At 40.9% G+C, this 12912-nt stretch overlaps 2 protein-coding genes across 11 annotated transcripts in view; one reads left to right on the forward strand and one right to left on the reverse strand.

The window, feature by feature from the left end:
• The window catches only part of atrnl1a (attractin-like 1a), a 259623-nt gene extending 252059 nt beyond the window's left edge, over positions 1-7564 (reverse strand). For all 10 annotated transcript variants that reach the window (XR_006379858.1, XM_044214108.1, XM_044214113.1 and 7 more), the window contains exon 1: positions 7313-7564. Coding sequence is in view for 9 of the 10 variants with exons in the window: in XM_044214108.1 (XP_044070043.1) it covers positions 7313-7557 (245 nt within the window). In the remaining variant the exon portion in view is untranslated. The remainder of the gene's footprint in view (positions 1-7312) is intronic.
• A 166-nt stretch (positions 7565-7730) lies between these two features.
• Positions 7731-12912, forward strand: part of LOC122884321 (protein kinase C epsilon type-like) — a 97327-nt gene continuing 92145 nt past the window's right edge. Inside the window, exon 1 of the mRNA XM_044214117.1 lies at positions 7731-8313. The gene's annotated coding sequence lies outside the window, so the exon portion shown is untranslated. The remainder of the gene's footprint in view (positions 8314-12912) is intronic.

The following is a 12912-nucleotide window of genomic DNA, read 5'->3' on the forward strand; positions in this document are numbered from 1 at the left end:
TTTCAGCCCACTGTCCCTATGAATTATGTCCAAATTGGATAATTCGGCACTTCCTATTTTTCAAAGCTAACCTTCAGTGCCAAGGAGTGACCTTTATGTAGTAAGGAGGAAATTCAGGGTATGGAGGTTGGAGCAGTGCATGGGCATGAAGCACATTGGACTTTCATGTGGGAGACCAGAGTTCACTTAACAATTGACATTTGACTTTTTAACCCTGTGGCCTGTCCCTAACCTTAACCATACAGAAGTTGCAATGGGCAGATACAGTAGAAATTTCGAAACAATGTCACTGAACGTTTTGTGGTCTAATATTGGCATTCTCGTCTAGAGATCTGCGTGTTTCCCAGTGTTTTCCAGAAAAGCTTACATTTTATCACATTCGCTCCCCAGATCAGTACATCCCAGCTACTTCCCTGACTACTTCTTATTAGCGCCAAGTGATGTTATGTAATGTGACGTGGCCCATACATTTCATATACACAACCATCTGCTGTTACAACTGAGATACTACTGTATGCTGTGTTTGTTACAGCAGCAGAAACTGAGAAATTATGATAGTTATATGATAGTCAAGATTATTTTACTCAAAGTGAGATCATGAAAACTTATTATGATTTGGCAACAAAATACTTTTATTGCACTTAGTAATTGTTTATTAGCTTTCACAGTGTGCATCATATAATTATAAAAGAAAGCCCTGTGGTCCCATCAAATAACATTTGAAAAGGTTATTCCCCAAGATGCTTCATCAATCAGGACATGGTTTCCCAATTGGTGAAATACCCAGATTCTGGCTGTTTTTATTAATAAACAGCTAATTAAAAAACATTTACATAGCCAGTTAGCTCTATAGCAGTAATGAAAGCTATATGGAAAAGCAAGAGGTTCATTTATTTGAAACTAGTTTGAAATTAGTTGTAGTTTAATATGCAGTTCTTTTGACCTTCTGTTATTTAAAACTATTTTTTTAAAAACTAAACCCAAATACATTTGATAAGGTGTTCAGATTTCGTGATCAGATTCAATGCTGGATTCAGATTCAATAAAATCTGTCGAACCTTAAAACTGGTCAAGATTGAAGTTCTGAAGCATCACGACAGTCCAATCTGAGTTTACCAGAAAGTTGCTGGCTCGCATTCCTGAACCAACAGTGGAAATGCCTCGTGACATCCATACTGCTGCCGCACACAGAAGTGATGTGGAGAGCTGAAGGGGAACCATAATGGGCTCCAACGTCATGTAATAGGATTTCGGTGCCACCATAACGTCTAAACTGCGCTCACAGTATTAGTAGACAGATTAAATCAGACATGTAGTGGAGGGGTTTAATCCAAAACTATAATCCCATTTTGGAAATAAAAATAGTACTTTATGTATTTCTATATATCTTTTTGAAGAATGAACAGGTAGAGTATTATCTTCATTCCAGTAAGTCTTCTGACTGGCTTGAAGAGGTAGTAAATTTTTAAATCCCATCTTGCAGAGTGTTGTCTGAACTCTGAGTCGCTTCAGTCCATTTATCCTGTGTGATAAATACAGCTTACTCGGCTCCAGTTGTCTGAGAGGCACAAACCTCCATTGTGGCTTCTGCGAACGGAACGATGGCTTTACAACAGCAAGCCAGCAACGAGAGAGAAAAGAGTTTTATTTATTCTTTCTTTCCTCTATCAATTTACACCATCAACATCCTTTTCCAGAACCCCCCACTGCATCGCTGTTGGGAGATAATGACTCAAAATGTTTGATCAGTGTGAGTTCATTTCACCGTGGCCTCCAGTGTTTCTGGCTGCTTGCACTTAGCATGCAAGAGACAAAGGGAGATTAATGCAGCAGTTTATACTAGCGAAACCTTAGGCAAATAGATTCACTTTGATGTGCCGCAATAGACAGTTTGATGTTGAAACTGCCAGACAATCATGTAGATCTATGGGTGCTTCACAGCCTCCTCTCCGCCGGAGGTTAAGCGAGGATAAACAGGTAACCTATTTAGTCTGATGAAAAGCTTCTACCTGAAAGTGTCGCTTCACTGCCGCAGTCAACAGCCCTAAAGGGTGATGCAGCGTGCAAACTTTTATGATTTATTCCCGTTGATTCTGCCAGGCACCTGCCATAAAAAGACTCATGAATGTGTGTGAAGCCATAAAACATTCTTACCTGAAATCCATGACTTAATAGTTTAAAAAATGCAGAAAATTGCAGATAATCCAACCACAAAAATGTTTTCAAAAGTTTTTACAAAACTGCATAGAGGATTTGCTTTCAAATGCTTTTGCCCTTGTAACCAACTCAGAGTTACAACATCGCTGTTTTACAACAAAAACAATTGTATTTGGTGCCCTTTCAAACAGCTTAAAATGGCCGATGTTTACCGGTGTTCACATGTAGTTTCAAAGCGGGAAAAGGTGTGAAGCTATTATGGCACATTGAAAAGTTACCGAGAGGAGGTCTGAAGCATCATTAAACGTACAAAGCGCTTGATTTCGAAAACACAGACTGGGGTTTACAGCTCATCTCCTACCAACAGTCAGTACTGATTCCACTTTTTCCTGACAAAGCTCCACTTATCAATATTTTTTATATTGTCAATGGATTAAATGACTCTGTGTAGTGTGAAAGATGTTGCTCGTAGTGATGAACCCACAGAGAATTATCAGCAGCTCTCCCTCTGAGCTTGTTAGCCTCTTTTAGCTCATTGTTTAGGCGTTGGCTCTCTGTAAATAATATTATAAAGAGTACGGTCTAGACCTGCTCTACAGGAAAAGTGCAATGAGATAACTTCTGGTGTGAACTGGCGCTATATAAATAAAACTGAATTGAATTGAAAAGTTTCACGGCACGTGTGGCTCAGTCTAGCTGCTCTCATCAACCTCTGTAATTTGCCATTTTCATCAAACAAACCCACCCTCAAACATAACATGAGTACCACAAAGCAGGGAAATAAATAAATCATTTACTTTTAACATCAGTGTCATGTTTGAAAATGTCCTAAAGCTTCACCAATGCTTGGCCAATTACTGCCCAAATACAAGGAACTGTTGTGTGAATGTAACAAATACCATCTCAGCAAAGGACTGGACTGGTAATAAAGAAAGGAAAGACAGACAAAGGGAGAAAGAGAAAGTGTAAGAGAGAATGATTTTTTCTTAATTTACCAAATAATCAGATTCAGAAAGTCAATAGCGGCTGGAGCTGCTGACCAATCTTCTCATTATCTCAACATTGTCACTTAATTCTCCATATCTGCTTCAGACTGAATTCTGTGTGTGTTTTTGTGTGTTAGTGTGACTTGTGTGTGTGTTTCGTATGTGAGAACAAGCAAGACGTTATCTAGTCTGAACAAAGACAGCGAGAGCGGCAGAGAAAAAACTAAGAGAAAGAGAGAACGCCATTGGAAAACAAAGGGTGAGACTGCGGACCAATAAAACTACACAGAACACCAATACCTTAAATCAATAGACAGAATCTACTCCCTATTTCTCCTTTATTGGATCTGTCTGTGTGGATATGAGACACAGCAGTGTGTGTGTGTGTGTGTGTGTGTGTGTGTGTGTCCCAACTGCAATCCAGTGACCAGTGAGGCTTTAGTATTGAGTATTTTCAGGGCACAGCAGTAATATTGAAGCACAGGTCCTTTTCTCTGCTCCACTGCTCCCCAGTCGTGTCTTGTCCTGTCCTCACTAATAGATACAGCTGATGTAGCCACAAGTACTGCGAAGCCTTTAGCTAACACAACTATTTGGACAGCAGTGTTTCTACAATATTGGTTGTTGACAGGGAGATTCATCTAGTTCACAGTCCTCAAAACAACCTCCAGTAGATGTTTTTCAGATGGATTACCGGATGATTTATAATAAACCGATCTAAACCGACAAAAGCATGTTTTCATGAAATCAATAGAACGGACAGAATACTACAGGCTGAACTGGGTCAGAAAGTCCAGAATGCATTTGCTTTCAGGACCGCCATTATAAAAAACTACAGTGTAAAACTGTGGCTAGGACACCTTGAACCGCAAACAAGGTCAGTTACTATTCTTTGAGCCTAGAGAAGCTATTTTTACGTGCATGACATTGTCTTAATGTAAATTCTACACTAATGCCACGGCCATGACGTATGGGATGGATGGTAGAGAAGGTGAAGAAGAACACAAACTCGAGTCGGTCGTATGATTGCAAAGTTGGTCATGTAAAGGTTAAAAATACTGTGCATTGGCAAAGTAACAGTATGTCAGTTATATTAGAGTTTCATTACATGAACAACGGAGGGGCACTTATATCCGAGCTTTCAGAAAACAGTTTCACGGTCATATTATTGACTTGAACACTATGTAGAAGTCAAAGAAACTGGTTGTTTTGGTAACTCCAACATGACATGAATGCAGCATAATGCACATGTGCAGTGGGCTACACAACATAAAGAAATCCAATCTCCCAAATCGTGCTATACTATGAGCAACAGTGGCAAGAGCCCTTAATGCAGGCGACAGGTTCTCACTGCGGTTTGGTTGAACCTTGATGACAGTACCTTTCCTATTTTATGCATCACCACTTGTCGCCTGCAGCTTTTCATCTAACCAGCTCAAAGTGGCTGCTGCTTCTTTTTACCATTACCTGCAATAAAACCTGATGCACCATATCTTGAAGCATACCATTACCAATGAGTTAGCATGATCGCTAAGCTCTGTGACCATTGCTGTACGTTCTGTAGCTGCTTCACTGTAAAAGCTTTCAAGTGGTTTCCCGGTGTCGTGTCGAATTTTGTCTACCCAACAGTTTGTGCTTCTCCTGACTTCCACCTGAAGCAAACCGAAGCCCTGTCAGACTTCTTCTCTGCTTGAAAAGGCAACTGAAAACTGATCAGAAATCAGTGAGGCTGCTACCTGTTAGATGAATGCAGGAACACAAGTCACAATACCTGATTGTTAATGGGAATTAGTGGGTGGGCTGTCAAGATTAGTGTCCAGGTCAACCCCACATTACTCATATGCTAGGGGACACACTGGACATCTCTTTTTCAGTAAACACCTAGAATTTAATGTCAATTGTTTTTTTGCACTACATTTTTTTGGGGGGGTTCTCTTTTTTCCCGTTTTGCTCTTGACGTTCTTACGTCTTTGTTCATTCACTGTCCACAGTATATAATAGCCAGTGAAATGTCTTTGAACACGGGCTAATGCATCTCAGGAGGCTTTTCCTGCAAACAATGAAATTGGTCCAAATATATATTTTAGGCTTACAATGTGTTAAAATTTCACGGTGTGTGTGAGAACTGCTCAGCATTACTGGACACTATCTTGCCACTAGGCAGTCACAAGAAGAAAAACTTGTCCCTGTCGTATCGTTTGTCTGTTGTCCAGCCTACAGCCTGCTCTGGTCACCCCTCTCACAACAATCACATCGACTGAGAAATCAATGCAATCCTCCAGAGAGAAAATATCAGACTGAAGTCCTGCCATCTCTCTGTCTTTACTTGTGCAGACCAGGTTGTAGGTGACTGTGACAAAGTAACATCGTCCTCTCTGGAGGGTATGAGGGGTGATTAATGCCACAGAGAAAGAAGGGAGGGGGATCGGATCATTTGAGCTGCTCTCTCCAAACAGCTTCAACACTTTTTGAAGTCATTTCTCTTGTAAAAGTGAAATACTTGTGTAGCTTGTCTATTAGTCCCATACTCACACTATCCTTGTGTGAGTGGTCTAAATAATTTTTTCCTGCATTTTTCAGACCATCTTTTTGAGCTCTTCATTATGACATTCAGTGACTCTGCTAATTCTTGGTTGCTTGATGATTCCAATCTCAGTCCGTTTCTGCAGTAAAGACGTCGGGAGACTCTTTCAACACGTTTTCACTTCCACTCCGTGGCAGCAAAACACATTATACCAGCCATCAGAAACTCCCGTAGGTTAAGCTAGGCTAACTGAACACTTTTAGTTCTAATTAACTCTAAAAGACACACTATAAACGCATGTGAAGAAACTCAATAGCCTAGCAACATTAAAGCTCCAATCAACCCACAAGGCAACACTGTAGGAGCCGGTGTTACACAGGTACACTCTCCGTTCAAAAAGAATATTTGCTGTTGTGCAATATCTTATCCTCAAATATAATATGATGGTCACCTTTTTAAACGTTTCTAGAAAAAAAGTATGATCTCATATTCGGGCCAATACGATACCTAAGGGAGATCATTCTGACAAGTGAGGTAGCTCTTTCTGGCAGAGAGGAAAACAATGTGAAAAATCTGACTAAAGGAGCTTATTTTCAAGCTAATCTATGCTGGTAGTCCATTCTGATACTAGTTTGGAAGCTCAAAATGTATGAATAACATCTCTATTTGAGATTCAATGAAAAGGACAAATGCTTCCATTAAGGATCTTAATGACTACTCAACTGTCTAATAAACACAGCATCAAAATTAGAGAGGAGACATTGCCTGTGGTCACCCACATGATCAAAACCGTTCTCATATTTCAGCTTTTCAGCCAAATAAAGGAGGCCTATGCCTCAGAAAATATCAGCGACAAGGCATCGGCCATGCAGTTTCTGCATCCTGATTTATTTTTAAAGAGCAACTGCTAGATGGAAGCCGAAGCAGGCCTTTTAAGCCTGTGTAGTACTCTAAAGTGACAGTGAGAGAGGCAGCCACTCGGCTCCATTCACTCTAAGCAGCAGAAATGCAATCTGCTGTCTGGGCATTAAAATTGCATGTTGTCATATTTAGAAAAAGTGTTTTGCACTCATATTTGAACTGAACCAGTTGAACCTGTGCAGTTACTTTCACTTATCTACAGTGTGTTCATGCATAGGCATGACCTACCCATGTGTGCATATGTGGTATCCGCTTCTGGAGATTTTTGCTTTTAATAAATCAACGCAGACAAAAAACAGTCAGCTTTCGCAATTTATACATAATAAGTCAGACAGTAAAAGTGACTACAGAACATCAAGGTGCTTGAGCTTTGTTTTGCTGTGGCATTAATTGCCCCTCATACCTTCTGACAACAGAGCCAGGTAACAGCCTGAGGACTTCACTTTAACTACAGCAGCGACACAGATGAATCTAATCATTTACACTAACTGGATTCAGTCAAACTCAGTAAAAATATATGGGAAGCCAAAGTAGCAGTGAGAAAACTGATATTAGGCTATACTGGATACAGATATATGTCACCAACCTGCCGTTCACAGAGCCACTGGTTCAAACACCTAATGTCCATTTTGGACTTTGCTCAACACAACAGTGATGCAAATAACAACCTATGATTTTAACTCCTGAAGGCACGTGGCAGATGTCACATCAGCTACCAACTTACTTGAATCTTCCCTGACAGTGCTGGCACTGATCCCCGACCCATCCGTGGTCGCACGCGCAGGTCCCGTTGATGCACTTCCCTGAAAAACATTTTTTCTCGCAGGGCTTGGACACCGAGGAGGCTTCCGTGTGAAGCACGAGATGAATTACCACAAATATTCCCAGGTATGTTTTCATGACGTCCCGGGCGCTCCGTTTGGACGACTTCGTCCAGGTGCATAGATTTGTCCCCGCAACATCATCCATGATGGACGCGGAGTGTCTTTTTGAGAGGCTGCAACCCCGAATCAGAAAGCGAACTGTCACCTTACGCTGTGAGGTGATCTGTTGTCATCAGCAGCGGTGTCGGTAGGCTCAGCCTGTCTGTGACGCGTGTGGAAAGGGCGCAGGAAAAACAGTCGGCTAGTTAGGCACTGTCAGAACATACCGAGCGCTGTGGACACAGCTGCGGGACAGGACAAAGACATGAAACTTTGATGGAGACAGTTTCGACATTAAAAGCACTGGAAATGCAGTTCCAGTCGGACCCATCAACAAAAACACAGAAAACCACGTTACGCGCTCTGCGGCGCGTCCACAAGTCTTCCAGACAACTTCCACTGTGGTCGAGGTCCCGATGTAAACACACGACCGTGGCCGGATAATGCTGCCTCAACGTCAAAGACTGTAATCCCGGAGATGAAATGAAAGCGCGGATGTCAGATGATCGGCGTGCCCTGCTCTCCTGCTGGATGTGCTTCCACACAAAGACCGGCTCCGGGTCTGTTATCAGAGGATGCGACAGTCGCAGCTCTCCCGGAGCGCCGCTTCTCTGCTCTGTCTGCTATCGCCCTCCGGTCCACAGCTGGTTTGTGACGGGGAAACTCTTGCACAAAGCTCCGAGCATGAGCAGTGCGGACACACGGTTAAAGGGGCAGTTCCCTTTAAACGTCAAAGGCATGCAGCAGGCACGGCCAATGTGCAGAGGCAAAGCCAGTGACATTCGTCTGCAGCACGGCGTCAGTATGTTTTCCTATTGGCAGTTTACACTTGAAGCATTCACTTAGCAGATGTTCAAGACTCACACTAGAAGAAGAAAGAATAAAGGGGGACGTGTCTATTTTATTATTATTCAGCCAATTCAGAAAGGAGTGCAACAGCAGCTTAGAGGGAAATCATTCTGATAGATAGATAGATAGATAGATAGATAGATAGATAGATAGATAGATAGATAGATAGATAGATAGATAGATAGATAGATAGATAGATAGATAGATAGATAGCCTTGACTAAAATTATTTACACATAGTCCATCCTCTAAATGTTGTGCCCAATAGCACCACCAAATCCCCAAATATCCCCCAAAATGTAGGATTTAGGGGTGCTATTTGGCGTTACAACAAAACCAAGTATTACTATTTTTACTAAAATGACCTAAATCCATCATAAAGGTATTTAACCCCTACACCTCTAAAAAAAACGGAACCAAATTTTATAAACAGGTGTAGCAGCAATTTCATTATTATTCACTGAAAATGGTCATTCACAACTGTTTCAATAGAGAGGGTTGTTGCCTTTTATAAGATATGATAGGAACATTTCATAGGATTTGTATTACTGTAATGGTCCCGAGAATACATTAAGATAATCATCATTCTCCTACTGGTTTTATTCATGTTTAGAGAGGAAGGGGGAATGAGAAAACAGAATCAGCTCTGTTGGCCATCACCCCTGGAGCTGCTACACTTTCAGTGTCTTGCTCAAAAGCTCTTCAGCAAGCTGGCATGTGTCCAGGTGAAGGTCTTTCCAACACACCTCTCTGTTACCTGCAGTAATAGTTTTGTCCATTTTCTGGTTATTCAAGAAACTCTTAAAATCCCCAAGTAAATAACCACTCCTTCATTTTTTTTCCGGGTATTCTATCTTCAGTAAGTACAACAGTAATGTCAAAATCCAATTTTGTTACCCAGTCAACAGAAATATGTTCACACAAAGTCTCTGTCATGCACACACACTTCCAGAGTTGTAATGAGAAAGGGTAACCACAGGGAATGATAGCTAATAAAACTGCAGCAAAATGTTAATTTCTACTGGAAAAATTGCTCTGAGACAATTTGGAGACTGCAAAACCTATCAGTATCCTTACTAAATCCATTAGAGCGAGGTCTGATACAAATATGATCTATCGTTTCATCGCGAGCTGGAAATAGTAAAAGATCTGAAAGCCTGCAGTGACTGTTGGTGTCCAGTCTGTTCATCTATTGCCGCGATCAATCAGTGATCAGTGAACATGGACAATAATTACTTGAGTTGGGAAAGAATGTATTTAAATCAGAAACAAACCTCTTTATTTCTCTCCTGAGTTGCTGGTTGCCTGGATGCATTTGAGTTGATTCAGAGACAGATATAACAGGAACATTAAAACCAGCAGAGGCCTAATTCTCCAAACTGTCTTCCTGATTTATAACTTTATCTCACTCTGAAGGCTTTAAAGACACAAGGATATTCTTTATAGCCAAGCGGTGCTTTTGGAAAACAAAGCCATGATTTGCATCTGTGCTCCCTGAGGGCTTACAAAAACATCGAGCGAGCCAGAAGATGATAATCCTCAGACCGAAAGACAGACTCATCTCAGTCAAGACATTACTCTGCTGCAGTGTGATGAAGAGAATCACAAGGTTTCAACTTTAGATATTGATTGCAACAGTTCCATGTGTGAGCAGAGTGCGAACATATACTGTACTGTTGCATCATTGAGCTAACTGAATCCAGTTGCTTAAGACAGTTTTATGACTTTGTTATACTAATAGTGCTCCAAATCCCCAAATTTCCTCCCACATCACTGTTGATGTTGTGAAACTCAACACAGCTGTGTTCACAGTTCACTGTTCAAGTTTCGAAACATCAACACCTGGGAGCAGGAAATTTGGGTATTTCGTTAATGGATTGTGCTAATGCTATCGGGTGCTACAAGAAAATCAAATGGGCTAGGGTTTGGGATAATATTTAATTTACATAACACTCCACTAATCAATATTTTCTAAATGTGAAAGGGGTCGCTCGCAGTGACAAACCCACAGAGAATTACCACCAACTCTGCAGGTCTACGAAGATTGTTAGCCTCTTTTAGCTCACAGTTTTGGTTTTACGGTGCATTTACTGTAGGGTTCAGTCTCAGTGCTCTCTTCCACCTTGTTTCCAGCAGCAGGCAGCTGCTTTCAGCAAACAAGCTACGGCACTACCTGCCCAGCACCAAGCAGCAGAAAGACAAAGTAAGCGACTAGCTGGTGAAGAAAGTGGAACATTAGCAGCTAAAAGAGCCAGATATTCTTTTCTCAGTAGCTGATGGAGACTGACATGCATCAGATGGATACATACAGGACTCAAAATAGGATGGTAATGTTGCTCCATGTCTGCTGGATTTGTAAATAGGTGTTGCTAACACATTAGCCATATTAACTTTAAAAGGTGTCAGGGCGGTGTGTCTGTCAATTTACTGAGCCCCTAAGTGGCCAAAAATACATGAATGCAGCTGTAAATGAATCAATTCATATATTTTAAAACATGAGGCTTTTGCAGCTCACATGCTCACATGGCCATCACCAATCCACAAGTTCCGAATGTGAAAACAATGATCACATGAGGCATACAAACTGGGGTCGACATTAGGGCTGCACAATATGGTAAAAAAAAAAAAATCATATTATGATTATTTTGACAGATATTACGATTGCGATATGATTCACGATTAGTGGGAACGATCATTTTTGCATCACAAGTTTCATTTTCACTGAAAAATCTATTAAAATCGTGATGATGTGACATTTGTTGGGGTCTGTATTAAACAAACATGTTTTTTAGGCCAGGGCATCTCTGCAGCACCACAGTACTTCATTATAGTGCTGTTTGGTTCAAAAAAATTGCTGCTTCTGCAATTTGGATATTGCATTTGGCCATATTGCGAGTTCAATAATATTTCAATTAATTGTGCAGCCCTTGTTGACATGATCCACAATTCCTGGTACATATAATGAGTAAATGATTGCATTTCTTTTTGTATAAATAAATATGATTTCCTGTAAGATTATGCCCCTGTTACACTCCTTTCGACCTGACTGAATGTAAGTCTGATGATAAATATTACTTGATGAAGTAAACAGAACCACTTCTTCTATTCGATACTTCTGTTGTTAGCCCGATGTACTGTATATCTGCTAAATGAGAGATGTGACTGCTGAAAGTATTTGCCACGTTTGAGAGCATGGGAACTACGCCCCAACCAGGTCATAAGTCCTCATACCTAAACAACAAAATAGGTTGTTGGACATCCCATTGGCCTGTAGAACGACCTATATAACATAAGCGTCCTTAACCAGAAGGTTAGAGGTGAGGTCTGATTGAGTTAAGGTTAGATAAAGACTGGGATCGCTGTTAAAAGAAACCAACACTGTTGGTACAGCAGGATACAGCATGCAGACTGCAGTGTATGGTGCCATGTCTATGTCACTTTCTCTGAGATAGACTCCCTGATTTAGGAAAAAATATGATTTGGGGAAAAAGATAAATTAATGCATCAATGACTGCTGGTGTTCAGTCTGTTCAGCAAACCAGGAGTGTTTCTCACAGCAGAAAAGATCCATCTTCATCAGCTAAATATGATTAAGACTGATTTTATTTTCATGGGTTTGCTACTTCATACATGCCACATTAATCTACAATATTTAAATATTTTATATCCACTTTTATATGAGAAGCCATCCAAATTCATTTTGTCATTTACTGCTTTCCCCACCGTTTTGAATCACATGAGCTAGTAACTCCGGTTGATTGTTATTTAGATTCTATATTATCTGACTACAGCAGGTATTCTGGCAGCCAGCCACTTCTCGAGGAAACAGCTGGTTTATTGCAGGCTGGCTTTTCCTTTCTACACCCCTCCTGGGACACGCAGCACTACCTCCTGCTCTCCACGGCACACCTTGCTGCCGCTGACATACACTTCTTTCTTTGCCCTAATTTTGCAGCTCTTTTGCCAGCAACAAGACCATCTGCCTCGCTTCTAAATTAGGGAGAGTATTTATCAAACGTCTTGTGATGGGAATACTGATCTGGGTTCTGCTTTGCCTTGCAAGTCGAGATAAATGACAAGGTCAAGGATATGGAGATATGCACCTTTTTTCCACATAAATATTCATTAACTTACTGGTGGGTTATGAGGTAGAAAATTAATTGTTTGTAAGAGTTTGGTGTCACAAGTGTCAGTATAATGAGACATGGTGAGGCGAGAAGGTCTTTTCTGTCATCTGTAACTAGATATTCATCTTTGGTGGTGTGTCTGACTAAATACATGTGAATCAAAGTCATCTAACTCCCGTCTACTTGTTCTTCTCCAACATTTCCAGTGTAAAATGCCTGATGAACCCGAGCTGCCGCCCTCCTCTGCACAAATCTACTAGTTTAAAGCTCCAAGGGACAGCAAACTGTGGAATTAAACCTCACTGTTAGCCTGTGGGAAATTGGTTTGGCTTGTTGTTATTCCTGCTGCTTGAGTTGAATTCTATTATAGATCGTTTTTAACCTCCCCCCAAGGGCCAAAGTAGGAATATTGATTGGCTTACACAA

This window comes from Siniperca chuatsi, linkage group LG11 (assembly GCF_020085105.1).
Source record: "Siniperca chuatsi isolate FFG_IHB_CAS linkage group LG11, ASM2008510v1, whole genome shotgun sequence".
Lineage (NCBI taxonomy): Eukaryota > Metazoa > Chordata > Actinopteri > Centrarchiformes > Sinipercidae > Siniperca > Siniperca chuatsi.